The sequence below is a fragment of the Parasteatoda tepidariorum genome, chromosome 6 (assembly GCF_043381705.1).
Source record: "Parasteatoda tepidariorum isolate YZ-2023 chromosome 6, CAS_Ptep_4.0, whole genome shotgun sequence".
In the NCBI taxonomy this organism is placed as follows: Eukaryota; Metazoa; Arthropoda; class Arachnida; order Araneae; family Theridiidae; genus Parasteatoda; species Parasteatoda tepidariorum.
The window spans coordinates 51,144,140-51,163,451 of NC_092209.1; the positions used below are offsets into that span (position 1 = coordinate 51,144,140).

Below are 19,312 nucleotides of genomic sequence, written 5' to 3' on the forward strand. Positions count from 1 at the left end.
TTACTTTTCAGTTTAGCACTTCTTAAAAAATGTGTGGTAATAAGAACTATAATTTTGAAAGCCAGAATTCCTGACCATCCGTTACCACATGAACGGAAAAATTACCAAATAAATTGTTTAATATCGTATATTTTACTTTTTTTAAAATAGAATTATGTTACTGTTATTTTTCTTTTACGGAAATGTCATTACCATAGTGTGGGGTAATTTTTCCAAAATATTTTTCTCCATGTAGATAACGCTATAATGTTAAAGAGAAGGCGATTTGTGAGATTTACAATAAAATTACAATATAAATTTAACACATTTGAAATATAAGTAGAATAGTGTAGTATTATTTATTTTTTTAAAGTTTCTTAAGCGTCTTATAAGCATTACAAAAACTATTTCTTTGATTTTTGAGTCCTATGATTAAAGACTGCTATCCATTAATTAAGTAAGCGACTAATCTGTACTGAGTTATGCATAGTAGAATCTTCAGAATCTATCTTTTATACTTGATTAAGTATATAAAATAAAATTCTTAGTTTGAAAGTAAATAAATTAAATTTTAGATAAAATAAGAGTACGAAGGAAAACTTGGCAGAGATCGGGTACACAACTTACGAAAGCCAAAAAAAAAAAGTAAACTTCGAAAACAGGTAGACCAATCTGCCCCTCAAAATATCCTTTGCTTATTTGATTTGATATTCATATTCTCATTTTTAACTTTTATTTTATGATTAATATCGTTGACTTTATTATTTTTTAGGGATATTATGATGGATACAGTCCAAAAATAAACGGTGGAATTCGAGCTGGTTTCCAAGCTGGAGCTTACAGATTTGGACACAGTATTTTACCAGATGTCACAGAGCGTTATAACAAATTCCATGAAAGAATAGGTAAATCCACCTCAATATGTATAAACAGTTACTCGATTTCACAAAAATTACAGACTATAATAAATAATAAATAAATTTAAGAAAAATGGAAGAAGTGTGCGAAAAACTGAATTTTGATTACAACCAATTTTTTAAATTAGTTACAGATTTCGTCAAAAAATGACACTGGCGACCAGAAAAACAAAACATTGTTTCCTGTTGTATGCCATCTATTTGCTAAAACTGACCCTTTTTGATGTACTTTTTCTCAACATCTGAACATGATATTGCTTTTTTTCAGCAGGATATTTGGATATTCATGTTTACACTGCGACAACTGTTAGTACATATTTTCGGCAGAATTTTTTTTTTAAAAATTATGAACTATGAATTGATTAATAATCAAAAATCTTTCATAAGTCAAAAAGTATTCATGTTAACGCTAAATCATTATCACGGCCGATGCAATCTCAAATATCCCGAAAAATTTCAAAGCGATGTCATAAGTAGTTTCTTGGAAAAGACACATAAAAAAAGATCAGTTTTAGCATTATTGATATATGCCAGACTAACTCCGCTTAAAATTATTGTTTCTTAGTTTTTTACTTAGTAGGGATGAACTTTGTTCTTAGTATGGAAACTTTGTGTAAAGATATAGGGTAAACCAACCAGTGAAGGAACACTACCCAGTGAAGGAACATTTCAAATATATTGATTAAAAATAAGAATTTGAAAGTTTTTCTTTAGATTGATTGGTAACAATAGCTTATTGCCAAACAATCGGAAGTCATCTAGCAATGTTTTGCATTACCTGGTCAAATAGGCTTCACTGGAAAAAATTTTGAATTTGTTATTATCTCTGCAACACCTTGTTTCTTTGAAAAAATTATAAGGTGATTGTTTGTATTTATATGTATGAAGTGGAATTAATTGCATGTAATGGTTTTATTTTTCTCACTGTGAAAAAGAGAATTCAAAATATAGTTATTGAAGTTACGTTTTATTTTTTTAAGCATCATAGCATAATAAAGTACTGAGATAAGGGGGTGTTTATTCACTGGATCACCAAACGATGAAAAACCAGTGAAGGAACAAGTGTTTCTTTACTGGGTTCATTTCTCAGTTAATGAAAATAAAAGAAATTTCGTAATTTTCTTGTACTTTTAGTCATATTATACATCAAAATTCTGTTTAAAAGACAAAAACCAGCTTCTAACCAGTGAAGAAACAGGCATATTCCTACACTGGGAATACTTCCAGTGAATGAACAGTAATGTGTGATATATGATTTTACATGACTCTAGGATAAGTAATTCTGCTATATAGAGGACAACCGAAATTTTGTTAAAAATTGTATGAATAATTCCTGAAATAATTTCAGTTCAAAATGTTAATTTAATAGCTTAATTTATGAAAAAATTATAATTTATATTTATTAACGGGGTGTGTAGTTACATCAAATGTTAGGCAACTTAATAAACTATGTTTACAAATCGAAAACTAATTAAATATAATCATAAAAATAGAACATTTTTTCGCTGGCTTTTGCACCAAGAACTCCTAATAAGCTATCATTATAGGATAGCAACGTGATTATATAATTTATAGAAACTACTTTACAATGTTAGAATTTAGAAGTAAGTTCCTCAACAAAAAACAAAGTTAAACAGAAACGATACTCAATTTCTTCAGAAGCTTGAGAGGGAAATCCCTCAAGATATGTTGTAAATTTTTAACACAGCATTGACGGAAGAGTCTAATATCGAAAATGTCCAAGAGCCTGTACTTTTTCCAATATGGAAGAAGCACGTATTAAAAGAAGACCACTTGGTTAAGTCAAACTTAGGAACTGAAGCTAGTATTGATAATGAATGCATATTAGATATCGAATTTGAAATGAGTCCTCATGCTGATTCTCTTAGTTGAAAAAAGAAATGATTCTGTAAGTAAAATCAGTACTTCTAAAGATCCTCTAGATATAAGTCAACAAGAGATGGATTTGCCTCAAACTTCAAGACACCTTTCCCCCGTCTATTTTCGAGAAAGGCATTCTAGAAATGTTGCTGAAAAATCAGAAGAAGTTTGGAAGAGCCATTTACATTGGCCAAATATTGATGATAAAAAGAAAGGTCAAATAAGAAGAAAAGCGAATAAATTACCTTTTGCACTAACTTCAGAGAAATGGCAAAAATTTCAAGAGGCTGAAAGATCTAAAAAACATTAAAACAAGAGAACATGGAAAAGAAAAAGAAAGAAAAAATACTTAAAAAAGAAAAAAAGCTTCAAGAAATAAGAGGAAAAAGAGTAAACAAAAAGGTGATAAAATAATAATGATAATAAACAGCATCGGATGACACAATGATTTAGATTTGACTGTCAAATTATAAGAAAGAACGATTTTTTTAAATTTATTTTGTATTTAACATCACTTTAATTTCTAGTTCATGATTACAGAAAAAAGTTAGCATTTTACAAGTACTTGTATCTCATAATTTCACAAATAGTCTTGTTTTTAGTCGGACCTCTATTTAACAAAATCACTTAATACCAATAATAAGCTCGTTATATGGAAAATTCGTTAAATAGAAAATCACCTCTTAAAATACTTAAACAACACAAAACAGGTTTTAAATTCTTAAACACTAGACATAATTAAAATAGCAATTGATACACTTTTATCTTGTAAACTAGTATCTACTATTTATCATATAAATCTCAACCATAAAAGAAATCTGCATGGAAAGCAAGAATAGAGCAAAACATTATCCAGTGTTACACTATCATGCTATATACATTTTCAACTAAAAAAAGTCTAAATTTATGTATAAAAATATAGTTGCATTTATTATAAAAGTAATTTTAAACATACATTACCACTTGCGTTAAGTTAAATTGCTACGGATGAAATCCGTTAATTTGAAGTGAGTTTTTCGTTTGAAGTGCAAACAAAAAGGGAAAGGGAATTTACTGCTTTCTCTAAGATAATTTTTAGACAAAACAGTAATACATTTCATAAAGCAGTGGCTTCGAAAATTAATTTAATGTCATTTCCCCCATAAATTGCTTTAACAAGTTTAAAATGTTAAGAAATATTTTGGAAAATAGGGAAATTGGATCTCAATGAAAAGTTCGTTAAATAGAAAATTCACTTCGCTATATGGAAGTTATTTTACAAAAAAATTTCCAAAATGCTCTTGGTTCCTCGAAAAAATTCGTAAAATAGGGAAATTCGTAGAATGGAAGTTCGTTAAATAGATGTCCGACTGTATTTGTATGGCTAAAAAATTCATAAAGAGCATTAAAAAATAACCAAAATTAAGTGTTCCTTCACTGGGCAATTTTGTGTTCCTTCACTGGTAAGAGCTGTTCCTTCACTGGGTCTTCTTACTACTTGTTATTTGAACCTCCAAAACTTTAAAACAATATTATGTAAGTTCTCTGCAATTTTTTTGCATAATTTGCAATTAGTAACAAATATGTTGACACTGTCATTTAACTGAAATTACGAATTTTGAAATTAATATGATTTTTTAAAAGGCAAGCGAAGCTTAAGTGTTCCTTCACTGGTTAGTTTACCCTATACGATCTCATATAATACTGCAATGTAGTAGAGTGTAATGATAATAATACATTTTGTTTAAACAGGTTTCCATTGCTAATTTTAATTACAATGTTAATCTAATGTATCTATGAAGAGCTCATATAATTCTGCAATGTTGTCAAGGCGTAATGATAATAACTAGTTTAGTTTGATGAGGTTTTTATTGCTAATTTTAATTACAATGTTAATCTAATATATCTATGAAGTGCTCATATAATTCTGCAATGTTGTTAAGGCGTAATGATAATAAAACGTTTAGTTCGATGAGGTTTTTATTGCTAATTTTGATTACAATCATAATTTAATATACCTATGAAGTGCTGATATGATTCTGCAATGATGGTAAAGCGTAATGTTAATACTAAGCTTTGTTTAAAAATGTTTCGATTGTTAATTTCGTACGTCTATGAGCTGCGCATATTTGTAAGTATAGTATTTTATACGTTGAAATGAGATAAAATAGTCCCATGTAATTTAAATATTAATTTTCAAATTTATGGACTTATTCAACAATTAATGTATCTGATATTCGATTTTAATTTTAATTCGATAAGATTTTATTTCCATGTCGAATGATATATCTTTCCCCTTCTCTACCAAAGACCATGTCGAATTACATATCTTTCCCCTTCTCCACCAAAGATCTGAATTTACGGACTTATTCAACAATTAATATATCTGATACTTGATTTTAATTTTAATTCAATAAGATTTCATTACCATGTCGAATGATATATCTTTCACCTTCTCCACCAAAGACCATGTCGAATTACATATCTTTCCCCTTCTCCACCAAAGATCTAAATTTACGGACTTATTCAACAATTAATATATCTGATACTTGATTATAATTTTAATTCAATAAGATTTTATTACCATGTCGAATGATATATCTTTCCCCTTCTCTACCAAAGACCATGTCGAATTATATATATTTCCCCTTCTCCACCAAAGATCTAAATTTACGGACTTATTCAACAATTAATATATCTGATACTTGATTTTAATTCAATAAGATTTTATTACCATGTCGAATGATATATCTTTCCCCTTCTCCACTAAAGACCATGTCGAATTATATATCTTTCCCCTTCTCCACCAAAGATCTAAATTTACGGACTTATTCAACAATTAATATATCTGATACTTGATTTTAATTCAATAAGATTTTATTACCATGTCGAATGATATACCTTTCCCCTTCTCTACCAAAGACCATGTCGAATTATATATCTTTCCCCTTCTCCACCAAAGATCTAAATTTACGGACTTATTCAACAATTAATATATCTGATACTTGATTTTAATTCAATAAGATTTTATTACCATGTCGAATGATATATCTTTCCCCTTCTCCACCAAAGATCTGTGAATGACATCGATTTATGGACAATTGGAATCGCTGAATATCCTCTACCTGGTGCTATTGTTGGACCCACTTTTGCCTGCCTCATCGGAGAACAATTTGCTAATATCCGAAGGGGTGACAGGTTCTGGTATGAAAATCATGGATGGCCATCCACCTTTTCTCCTGGTAAACAACTTGCATTTCCGTTTTTTTTTTTTTTCTACATTGTAATTTATTTAATTTTTATGGGTGTACTGTGCGTCAAAAAAATGAACCACCCTAAATAACTTTTGATCGAATTTTCACGTTCTGGGACTTAAACTTAATGGCTCGAGGTGGTGACCTCAAATATGCTAACTAATAAAAGAGGACTATAAATTAAGTTACAAAATCAGACACAAAAATGTATTTTCTTTGAATAAACGTAAAATTTTTTTGACGGATTCGGATTTCTGACCTCTCAAAATACAGAGGGAAGTCGCAATATGGTCTCTATAGTTGGGTCAAGAAAGCTCTCCGAAGTTTGCAAGCCCTTATTATTAATTTTACTTTTTGCTTATTTCTCTATATGTCTCGTACGTTTCACGCGAATCGAAAAAATTTTAGGCGCAATTATAAAATTTGTTTTTCCAAAGATAATCCCATGCCAAAAATAACTTTTAGTAAATATTTATTATATTTTATTACTTTATTTAAGAATGGTCGAAAAATTTTAAATTGTAAGGTATACAACTTTTTACGCGATTTTAAAGAATGTAATTTTACATGGCAAAATACAAAGTGTGTGTGAAACCAGTCGAGTAGCTCCTGAGAAATTGAATTTCAAAAAAGTCAGAGACTCAAAATTCGATTTTTCAGGTACTAGTAGACCGATTTCCTTCAAATTTTATACTTTACCATGTGAAATTACATTCTTCAAAATAATGCAGGAAATTGTATACTGTTTTTAGACCATTCTTAAATAAAATGATAAAAAAATAATAAATATTTATTAAAAGTTATTTTTTGCATGGAATTATTTTTGGAAAAATGAATTTTATACATAATCGTCTGCAACATTTTTAAACATGCACTTAAAAAGTTCTCGAGATATAGAAAAATCGGCAAAAAGTAAAATTTACATTAAGGGGTCCAAACTTTGGAGTGCTCTCCTGACCAAACTATTGTGACCATATTTAACAGATTGCAGCTAACCCCTATTATTTGGGGGTCAGAAATCTGAATCCGTCGCAAAAAATTGCATGTTTATTCAGAAAAAGTGCATTTTTCTGTTTGATTTCATAACTTAAAATATCGTCTGCACTTATTAACGAACACATTTGAGGTCACCCCTTCGAACCTTTAAGAATGAGTCCTAGAACGTGAAAATCCGATCATTAGATCAAAAGTTATTCAGGATGGTCCCTTTTTTTGTCGCACTGTACATGTATAAATGTTAGCGTAATTTACTATAATTTTATTCTGTTATAATTTTCTTATCTTGTTATAATCAGTTTTTAATCAACAGAAGCTAAAAACTAAAAGCTCCAGGAAGGTAATTGAATTAAATTTTAAAAACATTTCTGTGTCCTATCTTTCAGCGTTTTTTACACCAACTATACCAGTAGTCGTATATATTGACATAACATAGTCGCTTATAGCATATTTTTGTTAACAAAGTTTCTATCTTTTTAAAGCAAATCTTTAAAAGTATAAAATTTATTTGAAATCGCCTTTCGTTGGGATGAAAACGTGAATACTAAATTCAAGACGAAGCAGGAGAGAATGAAACAAGGAGCAACGACATCATTCAAAACGAAAAAATAATATAATGAAAAAATAAATATAAATGGGTTTTTAACCCATGTTGACCAAACCGTGACACATGCGTCACGCGAATTACGAAAATTTCTCTTACCTAAAACAGGACTTAGCACGTCAAGCAAATGTTTTTAATTCTTTTTAAAAATCAAATAGTAGCTAATGGAAGAAAATATTCATTTTGTTAAAAAATAACCACTTTTTTAAAAGGACCTTTATTGCGTCACGGCATATGAAAAATTCTGGCATCAATGGGTTTTAATTATACAAAAAAACTTGCCCTTTTTACAAATTTTGATTGTTTACCTTTTCGTTCTGACCAGAGCGCTATGTAACCTAGTTGACTTGTTTAAACGCAATGGTCCAGTACTGCTTTTTAAAACAAAATTTAATTTATCACTTTGCTCAAGTAAGAATTACTGCCTATCTCTTTTCTTATAACTAAAATTGCATGTAAAACTAAATGCATATGACAAATTTTTAAAGTAAAATGTAGTAAAATCTTGTTGAAATAATAATTTTTATCTATAATTTCAAAATTTTAGAACATTATTTCAAAGAAATCTGAAAGGTTTTTATGTACTATTCAAACAATTCGTAACATGTTTTTAAGTAACGCTAAAATTCTATTTTTTATTTAACTGTTATGTTTTTAAAATCTCTTGTGCATGTTTCATAATTCAGAAAATAAACAACATTTCAACAATTCAGAATTAAACAATCCCCTTCAATTCAATTCAACAAATCACCTAAACGACCTAAAAAAAATAATAACGTTTTTATTCCAAGTATGGATATAGTCCTTATAATAGATATAGGTCGTTATAAACATTTCCTATAACTATGATATAAGATGTCTACAAAAAGAGGTTAGCTCTAGTGGTGACATCTATTGGAATCAAGACTAACAAGTAACGCAGGAGACAAAGAAAAAGTAACTTCTGAAAGTTTCGTTTGCAAACAAGGAACGAAAAAGACTACCAGAAAGGCTTAAAAGATTTATTTGATTCTTAAATCACTAAATTATTTTAAATCTTTGACTATTTAAATAAATATGAAATAATAATTACAATGAAACTGGAACACATACTAATTTTCCCTATTATATTCAAAATTGGTTTTTAAAAAAGCACAGAATCGTTGATTATAGTTAAATTATTCTAAAAACTCAGCAAAACTTGCTGTATAAATATGAAATCTACTCGTAAACTGAACCTTCTTAACCTTTTAGAAACCTATCAAATAGGCTTTAGAAAGTCTTAAAATTAACTACATTTAATGTTTTAACATACTTTCTATTTTTCTTTTCAGACTCACAAATGCTTATCGTTGATTAAATCCTTCACACAAAATAGTCATATTATTTTAACGTCTGTTCATCTAAGCACCTTGATGACGTAAAAGATGAAATCGGATTATTTATGGGGGGAGGGGAATGTGGCATAGCATACAAAAGCTACTAAGAAAATATCTAGACCAATTTGACAAAAATGCAGAAAAATTCAACTTTATGGTTTCCAATTCAAGCATCTTCAAATCTGATGCCTGTATTTCATTTTTCAGAACAACTTCAGGAGATCCGTAAACTAAGACTAGCAAGAATTTTGTGTGATAATGCTGATGAAATGCTAACAGTTCAATACTCTGTGTTTGCCATGGCAGACCCACACTCGTAAGTATTATTTAACTTATATGTTCTTATAACAATTTCTTTTTAACATAAACATTTTTATAGCTGAAAAAATTATTTTTTCTGTTTCCCTTGTGACTATATTTAGCGATATTATAATCACTAAGTTTAGAAATTGTAATTAATAATGGCAGTAAAGTAACTATTTACAACAAAAATACGAAAATCAGTTCAAAAGATAACAATTTAGGCCCTATTACAACACTGTTATGGCTTGCAGAATTGATATTATGCTTAGAAGCTTCGCCTCAGGTGACCTTGACCTATTCCGAAATTACTTACAGTTTCCTATTTTAAAAAGAGACCAGCTTATAATTTTTGTTTAAATGCTGCTGCAGCTTAAGTGCGCACTTTAAACGGGGTTTTTTTTTTCTGAAACATATTGTAATTTGATTCGAAAATATTTGAAGCAATGTTTTATATTTAAATATCTTGACATTATAAAGAAGAGAGTCGCAATATATTAGTTAGATTTATCAAAAACAAAAGCCGCCTCAGAAATAAATAAATCAGACATTTTCGTTGCTAAAAACACTGAATAAGTTCCGGGTTTTTGAGAATGTTATAAAGACTAAAGAAAACCTTTTTAATGAAATATAAATAGCTAATTTAAAAACATATTTCACATTTATCCTGTTTTCATTTTGTTAGATACAGCATGTTTGAGTAACACAAGTCTAATAATGTACAAGTCAGAAGATAATTGAAAAATCAGACCACGCGCTTGGCAAACTCGATAAGTCTTCATCTTTTCCCACTCTGCGGCTATTTCTTAGGGTTTTTTAAAACAAACCTACATTCCCTAAAGCTAATTTAAGTGCGAAGATTTACTCAATCAAAGTGAATTTTCTTAAGCTTATTGAAATAACTCTTTAATAAAACTTCACTACTCCGTGCTTATTCACAAACTGGTTGAAATAAATCTGGTTAATTTAGCAATGAATGATGCGTTTTCTAACCAGCCAATATTTATGTAGTATAATATGTAAGACTCATTGGACAAAAAAACTTTTTTTAATTAATTTGACGCATTTTAAAATGATAGCGTCTGTTTATAAAGAGCTGAATTGTTTAATTAGCCTACGAGATATGTTTCTATACGAGTTGCAAAACCTGATAACTACTTTTGTGTTAATGTATCAGATCTTCTTCAGCATTCAATTTTCATTTTTCAATGGCTCATTATTTAGAATCTAAAAAAGAAACATATTTCATGATGCACTTCATTAATATAGCAACTTCATTTATTGCATTTTGTGTAGGAAACAGTAGATTTTATATCTGGGCAACTCAAATGTAAGTTACACTTTTCAATGATTTATCATCCATGAAAAATACTCAGCATAGTTTCATGCAGTCATACTTATCGTGGATTTTTCAAATTCTTTTTGGCAATCGGTCGAAACGATTTGTAAAAAGTTCAGAAATTTCAGATCCTATGCTTAGTGAATACCTGAAGTTCATATTGGTGGAGAATATCTCCAATAGCTCACCTTCTCATTTACCGATAGGTACTTCGTTTTCTATGCCCACTGCTGTAATTCTGATTTTAAAAATGCAAACACTCAAAGAGAACTTTTAAGCACATGACTCGTGACAAAACCCATGAGCATCGTTGACGTATGCCCCTCCATCAATAATTAGATATCTCTATAAGTCTTTATTAGAAATCTCTATATTTCAAACAAATAAAGAACATTTTCGTGAATTATTATCGATTTAAATTCTTTAATGTTAAAAACAAGAAAGAGATGTTAAAAAAATAACTAATTTTTTTCCGGTATTTCGCCCATTTGAGAAAAAAAGTTTCTTATTTGTGAAATTTAGAAAACTATTCTGACTGTGTCATTTAATTTCTTCCGTTTCGAAAAGTGGGTTCCTACGACATCTATGTGAACACTATTTTAATTCGCTAACTATTTTCAGTCAGATTTGTTTCACCAACTACTTCCAACTGCTATTTTAAAAAGAACTTAAACTGTTTCCTTATTTAGTGCAATGCTCGTTTTTCATGACCCTCTGAAACCCCAAAGTATGAATAGCTTTTCAGATAATCGTAAGATTCGGAGCTATAAAAAGGAAAAAATAAAATTTGTCATGGGGGTAAATGATTAGACTTTTTCCCCAAGAAAAAAAAAACAAATACCCATTTTTTTTCTTTTTAGAGATTTGTATAAGTAAGTGCATAGGTTGCGCTCGGCTAGAAATGTTGGGTTTGTGATTTTAACTTTTTTTGTTTAATTTTGTTACATTAAATTTGTTATGGGAATTAATACTTCAAGTGTCTTACTATGATCGTTAAACAACTGTATTTCACCACATTAAAGAAAAACAAGGTGGCCGGGATAACCTGGTTGGCAGGACACTGGACTCACGTTTGTGAGAACGGAATTTCGAATCCATTCGGCCGTAGGCATTAAATCTGTCGAGTCGCGAAGTCCTACATGTTCCCATAACAAATCAAAACCTCTGGGGGTACTGAATTGGAGATTGATCGTTCTCTGATTCAGATCAAAATTACGATCTGTTGATGAATGAATAGATATATGAATGGGTCTGCCCTATAAGCGAGTGTGGCAGAAGTCGAATTCTTGGCCATAGATGGCGCCACTGGTAAACAAGAACAACGCCCCCCCCCTCTCTGCCTTTACAGGCGTTCGTCAACAACAACTAAAAGAGTATCTTCAATTATCCGTTATAAGCATCATGAAAAATCTTCACTATTTTATCACACATAGTTAGTGATACAACAGGCGTATTTATTCTTGTACCGAGACTAGAACTGATTATCGATGATTCCATTTTAGAAATCCCAGACTGGATTGTGGAACTGATGACATACCCCGACTGGACCTAAGCAAATGGAGGGACACGAATTACAAGAAATAGAGCCATAGGAGAGAAAGAATTTTGTATAATACTTGCACATATATTTAAGACTACTTTTCGATCGGTCGGATGAGAGAGTCGCGTCTGTACGAGTCATAGCCCCTTCGAGATGACATTTCAGCTTCATCTGTCACTTCTGAACTATGCATGGCCAACCTTTTACATGTTCTTTCAGGCAGCTCAGTCAACATAAAAGAAAATCAACATGTTTTTTTTTAACAAGAATTCAAATTTATGTGAAAATATATATTATACTCATTAACTATTGGAAATTTAGGTGTGAGTTGAACCATTACATTGTTGAACCACAATTTGCTGCTGCCTAAATACGGTGCTTAAATGAGCCATATTAATGTGCAAATTGAACTTGGTTACACGATACTATGGTCCCACTTTAACGTAAATATGGTATCTTGACCATCATGTTGCTCGCATTCGCTGCAATATTCAGAGCATGTTTAACTGAGCCGTTTTCAATTAAATTTACGAATGATTTAATAGCATAATTCAACTTGACATCGTTATGAGCATGCAGAAACGATATCATTGTTCAACATGCTCTAAAATTTCAAATAATAAGCATGCACTATGTTGTAAGAAATATTGCAGCGACAATGTCGTTCAAAATTACTGTAACCTTAATATGGTGTTAAACAGAACCATATTATCGTATTTCTTAAGCATGATTACTCTATAATATGATTCAACTTTAACGAAAACGTTGTTTAATTTAACACCATAGTAAGGTTATAGCGAATTCTATTGATGGTTCAAGGTACCGATATTAGGATTCAATATTGAACCGATTTTTATGAGAGCATAAAAAAAATTGTATTTAAATCGTTATATTTTTCAGAATAAGCTACATAAAAGTAGCTCTAATCATTCTATTTGCCACGTTTATTACTTACAGTAAAAACTTGGTTATTATGGATGACAAAATAAACTTATATATTGTGTTGCCAATTTAGAGAAAACAAAAAAAATGTAAGTTCTTATTTTTAAATATCATTGATGGTAGGATGCGAAAAATTTTCCTAATGTAAATTAAACAAATGCTCCAAAGCAGATTTTACTAAAAATCCTGATTCTAAAAAAATATTCAAAAATTATTTTAAGGTTGTATTTTCATTCAATTTCAGAATGCTTAAGTTTAACATAACATATACAATGATAACAATAGCAAGTTTCTTAAGTAGTATTCTAGAAAATATATTTATCCTAGAAACCAAATTTAGAAATTGGGAGAAAAAAATTTAACAATTACAATATTACATTGAACATTTTAGATAAGATTTTCAATAAAGTTAAATGAAAAAAGAGGAAATCTTTATGAGGAATGACTATAAATAAAATGTTTATTTTATCTTCTAAGACTATTAGTAACAGCAGATATAGATAGATTTTTTTTATCTAACGTAATCGCCTTTTTAAAAATGATATTGTTATCACAACGATTAAGAAATATCCATATCATTCTTTTTTTAAAGGAATTTCAGTCTAATTTTACGTTTGCCCTCTTGAAAATGTTAAGAACAATGCATTTTTAATTATCAGTAATGACTCAATTTATCTTAAAGAGGAGATAAAATGATCAAAATTCAATGTTGAAGGAATGCTTTCCGGGGAGAAAGATAACGTTAAGTTAAAATAAAAATCAACTTTTTTTTCATCAACTTTTCATGAGTATATAAAAGTTTATTTATGTTAAAAATTTGCCCAAATTAGTTGATTTACTGTTATTAATAAATTTATGATAAAAAATTATTATTTGAACAAGCAAATTTTTCAAGATATTTGTGTAAGTTTACATTAAGTACTTAAACTACTACTACGAGTGAAAAACTTTAAATTACAATAACTTTTTCCGTTGAATGCTAAATTTAAAAAAATTAACTAGATGTATTTGAGTACATGTCAATAAACTGGAAAATTTTAATCATTTACATATGTAAATTGGCTTTCTTTTAACCATGGGGGTCTCTAAAATGACAAAATTACCTATGCAGAAAATATTAAAACGCGTGATAATTTACTACAATACAATAATAATGCTATAATAACAATACTACAGTAGTCACAATTTGCTATAATACTACAATAATAATTCAATTACATAGCCATTTATGAAAAATTTTTAATTTTTAAAACCGCTTCCAAACAAATCTAAGCTCATAAAATTTTCAATCCGTTTTCGAAATGAAAAATTATTTGAATTAAAATTTGAAAATTATGCATTTTTATATTCATATAAATAGATGCATTTTAAAGTTCTTGTAAAATTACATTTAAACTCACGAATTGAAATTTTCATGATCAAAATATAAGTATCTCCTCACAAACTGTTGAAATTAAAATAAAACTTAATACCGAATATGATATTCCTTTTTATCTAAAAATAACAGGACGTTTAAAAGCATGTAATGATGTTTAGGTTGCCAGGTATACAACTCAGTTCTATTTGAACTTAGCTACGTACAATCGTCTCTCTCATAGTTTGTACTAAAATATGTTGTAAATAGATATGTGTCTTCAGCTATTTAAGAAAAACTTTGTCGCCGCTTCCCTTCGACAAAAGCGTCATCTTTATGAGGAGTATTGGTGGCGGACCTGCCACCTGTTATTTGTAAGAGTCGACACAAATAACAGTTGTTATTTTGATGCATGCCATACATGAACTGCGAAATGAATTTCTTTTAATAATATAACATGTTTTTAACAATTTTGGTGCCAGATTCATTTCGTTTTAGGAAAACTCAGTGGATTGTTTAGAAAAATGCATCTTAAATATTTTACCAAATAACAAATTAAAAATTAGTATTTTATGTAGTGATTATTTAAAGAGGACTTTTTATACTGTTGTGATGACGTTAAAAAAAGCTCAAATTTGTATTGAAATTTTAACATGTAAGTTGATTTTTCGCATGTTTGTAAATTTACACTTGAATCAATGAGGTCAATTGTATAGGGATTAAAGATGTTCTATGTTTTGTATGTTTTTAATAAAGTTGTGTTATTTTTTCTTTTCTTGTTATGGTTTATTAGTTCTTTTTATGCTTTATTTTAAGGGGATAAACAAACATTTTCTTCTCCTTTGGTTTATTTTATATATACAGTGATTTTCGATATTTTACAATAGAGTCACTTTCCAAAGAAATCTCCTTACAACGAACTTCTTTTAATCATAAAATATTAAAGTGGATCGTTAAGTAATATTCCAAATATTCTCTACATAACGAATTGGTTATCTTCCTGAAGCAAATTTTTGAAACTATTATTTTATCTTTTCAGTTTTATCCCTATTTGGAAATGTTCAGACATTTTTCCTTTTATTTTTCGTCATTTTTGAAGAAAATCGTAACTGAAAGTTGAAACTTTTGTTCAACCAGTTGGAGTGGAACATGATCATATGTAATATATCATAGAATGGATCATATGTGTATGTGAACATATGTGATAACATATGTCTGCTTTTGGAACCACTCACATACTCTGTAAAAAATTCCAGACTAAAATTACAGGCATTCAGCGTGCCGGTACTTTTTACCGTAAAATCAATCTTACCGGAACTTCTTACGGAACAAAAAATTTGATATACGTAAATTTTTACAGTAATAATTACCATAAATATTCACTGAATCATTCTAATTAAATAATATTACTGTTAAAATGACAGTGTAATATTTTTCGAAGAAAAAAAATTTACGTTGAAAATGGATTTTACGGATGATGCAACCTGCATTCCGACAATAACGCTTAACAATAGACGATTTTAAACATTAATAAAAATTTAATATATTATGATTTTAATACCCTTTTAATATGCGCTACTTTATTTTTAGTTAACAATCACAATTACTCACTATTGAACATCTAAAAAAACAATTTAATATTTACTTAAACACTTGCACAAATCTCTAACCTCTGTAAAACGAGTTTTTCTTCGCAGCGGGTTATTCAATAAAATCATTTGACTTCATTATAGAGCGAATCAACGGTCTGCATGGAATAACATAATTATCACCCTTATTAGAGTTCGCTAATTAATATTTAGGTGAAAAAAGTGATAAAAATTATAGATAAATCTTACAGTTTGCTAAAGAGAAAATATAAAACTACTACCATAGCATCAAAGAAACTTCTTTAGCGAATATTGTTCTTTAAATTCATAATTTTAATTAATTATGCCTACATGTAATTTTTAAATAAAAATATTATTTAATACCACATATTAACAATAGAAATGGATACCTTTAACTGAAATTGTGGCGTAACTACCACTACAAATATTAAATACCAAATCACTAGTATATAACACATGTTAACTCGATTCCATCAAGAGGTACCTTTTGATAGATGAAGGTTGACATAGTCGATATTAAATCCTCTTAATGGTGATAACTTGCCAACATTGATGGATGGTCAAACAGTTGACTTGCTAAAAATATATACTGCTCAAGGAAAAAAAAATCCGGTGAAGTAAATAAAGTCTCCCGGTCAATAAACAAAAAATGAAAGGAAAAAAAAGTAATGAGCGAAATGCTATAAAAAAAACTTTAAAAAAATGAAAATATAATGAGCAAAATTGATGTAAGTAAATAAAGAGCATGAATCAACTAGCTTTAATCGTTCATCGAATTCTATAACAGATAAAATTCTGGAATGGGAGTAATGTGGAGTAACTACCACTACAAATATCAAATACCAAATCACTAGTATATAAGACATGTTAACTTGATTCCATCAAGAGGTACCTCGTGATAGATGAAGGTTGACACTGTCGATAATTAATTCCCTTCAAAATCATCGAAGGTTAATCATGGCATTTGTCGATTCAGAAGACAATCAGGTTCGACACACATGCGTGACGTCGTTTGCAGGAATTTAATTATATCAGATTTAAATCACATTAGATTTTAATAAGAGTTTCGTGCCATTACACATCACAATTTAATCAAGTTCATCAAAACAATAGGACTGTATTCACTAATTTAAGAAAAAGTGCTATTCTTTTACCTAGTTACTGGCGCAGTATAGCCACTTCTGCCTCTTGTGCCATTAAACTTTAACTAACCAACCAATCGTGCCATTACTGAATGGAAAATATAACCACTTTGAATAGAAAATATAACCTTGCAAGTCTTAATTATCTGCAATCTTGAAATAAATTAAAGAGGCTGTGAATTACTTTTTTAACTATGAAATCCTTTATTTTATTACATTCAATTCATTTTTTTCACTTTTATAATAAATCCTAATTAGAAAATGCATGGTGATATTTTCTTTCTTTTTTTCAATCCTTCTTATTACACTTTTATATAAAAAAAACTCATCCTCTCCTTACCTTAAAAAAATTCAATTACAAAGTTCCACTAAAAAAAATTATTTTTTTCATTTTTAAAAATAAAATATGCACTTTGAAAATAATACAATTAAAAAAAAACTAATAAATTAAGAAAAACACTCATTTCTTAGTTTATTTTGCCTTTAAAGTAAAATTTAAAAACATATAAGATTTCATGCAATGTAAAATTCATAATTTTAAAACTTCGATAATTTTGAAATTCATATGACATAAAAATTCCAATATAAATTTGCAGAGAGTAATATAAGTTTTTATTAATCAAAACTTTAGATAATAGTTTAGCATGAAAGTCAGAATAACATAAATTTGATTTTAAAAAAATTATTTTAAAATTATCGTATCGAACCCTAATTATAAAACTTAAAACTAAAATAAAATTGCATTAATATCAAATATATAATAATGTAAAATTCTAGAAAACTTTAAATTCTAATGATAAATGTAATATTGAAAATACAAACTCTGTAAGGGCTATAAAACTCTATTTATACAAATTCAAAATAGTATACAATTATAATTTTATAAAATTTTTAATGATATTAAAAACTTACTTATGAAAGAAAAATTTTAAATTAAATGCTAAAAACAAGCAAGAAATAGAATTATGTTACATTATAACTCATTTTTTACATTTTCACACATTTCTCTTTTGATTTTGTCATAAATAGAAATAAATAACAAAGAAAGTGCAGCAGTTTCGATTTAGAAGAAATTAGTTCGTAAACTTTCTATTACAGAATACTTATCAGAACACATATCTTCTTTTGTTCTGAGAAACATTAACATAAGAATGAAATTTTTTTGTGTCAAGAATATCTAGAAATATCTGTTGCTAAGAAAATAAAACTCTTGAGAGACATGAGTGTTTCTTTTCTAAATGACTTTGTTTTTAAATAAAGAAAGAAAGTACTCAAATGATAATAACAGGTTAAACTCTCCAAACTGGTGGTCTTATCAAATATTTTATTTTAATTTTTTTATTAGATAAACAATAAACTTTTATGATTGGTTATCAAGGTCACTTTTTGTAGTGATAAAAATAAAAGAGATTTAAAGATAAATTTTAAATCAAATTAAACTGAATAAGAAAAAGCGTGTCTAACAAAACTTCTATTAAATAAATAGTCTTTAAGCATAAAATATTGTCAGTCAAATTTTTCATAAAGAAATGGTTAATGTGGATAAATTGCAACTGGAACCCCAACAAAAATGTAAGTTCGATTTAATTTTAATAAATTTTAAGGACATTAGTTAATTTTTAATAATTTTAAGGACATTAGACATTTGACGTAAAACATTATTAACCTTAACCTTATTTTTATTTGTTGATACGTACATAATTTTTACAACTAGAAGACTCCAGTTGCCAACCGTCGTGATGACCTTTCATTCATTTTTTTTTCTTCAATATGCGATACCTTTCCAAAAAAAAAATTATTATTTTGCTTATAAAATATTTAATTATTATAATTTTATGAAGGAATAGTTTGTTAATATTTTAATTGCAACAAAATGACAGATTGTTTGGATTTGAAAAATTATCAACTGTACTTGAAAAAATAATAATAGGAAGTGTGACAGAGTAAGAATTATTAAAGGATAATGATTTTATTTTTTAACAATATATAACATAACCTTATATTACATAATAGTTCAAATTGACAACAGCTTTAATCTCTCTTGACTCTCTTATATTTTTAAACATTTCGACATAAATGTTAAGCATCACCTAGTTCCTTTTTTTTTTAAATTTATT

The 19,312-nt window shown here is 28.4% G+C and overlaps 2 protein-coding genes across 2 annotated transcripts in view; both read left to right on the forward strand.

Moving 5' to 3' along the window:
• LOC107442591 (chorion peroxidase-like) overlaps window positions 1-15,214 on the forward strand; it is a 114,188-nt gene extending 98,974 nt beyond the window's left edge. The window contains exons 11-15 of the mRNA XM_071181788.1: window positions 752-884; window positions 2,786-2,992; window positions 5,813-5,998; window positions 9,176-9,284; window positions 12,110-15,214. Of these exons, the coding sequence (XP_071037889.1) occupies window positions 752-884; window positions 2,786-2,992; window positions 5,813-5,998; window positions 9,176-9,284; window positions 12,110-12,191 (717 nt within the window). The 3' untranslated portion in view covers window positions 12,192-15,214. The remainder of the gene's footprint in view (window positions 1-751; window positions 885-2,785; window positions 2,993-5,812; window positions 5,999-9,175; window positions 9,285-12,109) is intronic.
• A 3,372-nt stretch (window positions 15,215-18,586) lies between these two features.
• LOC107442592 (sialin-like) overlaps window positions 18,587-19,312 on the forward strand; it is a 38,432-nt gene continuing 37,706 nt past the window's right edge. Inside the window, exon 1 of the mRNA XM_016056192.2 lies at window positions 18,587-18,767. Coding sequence (XP_015911678.1) covers window positions 18,725-18,767 — 43 coding nt within the window. The 5' untranslated portion in view covers window positions 18,587-18,724. The remainder of the gene's footprint in view (window positions 18,768-19,312) is intronic.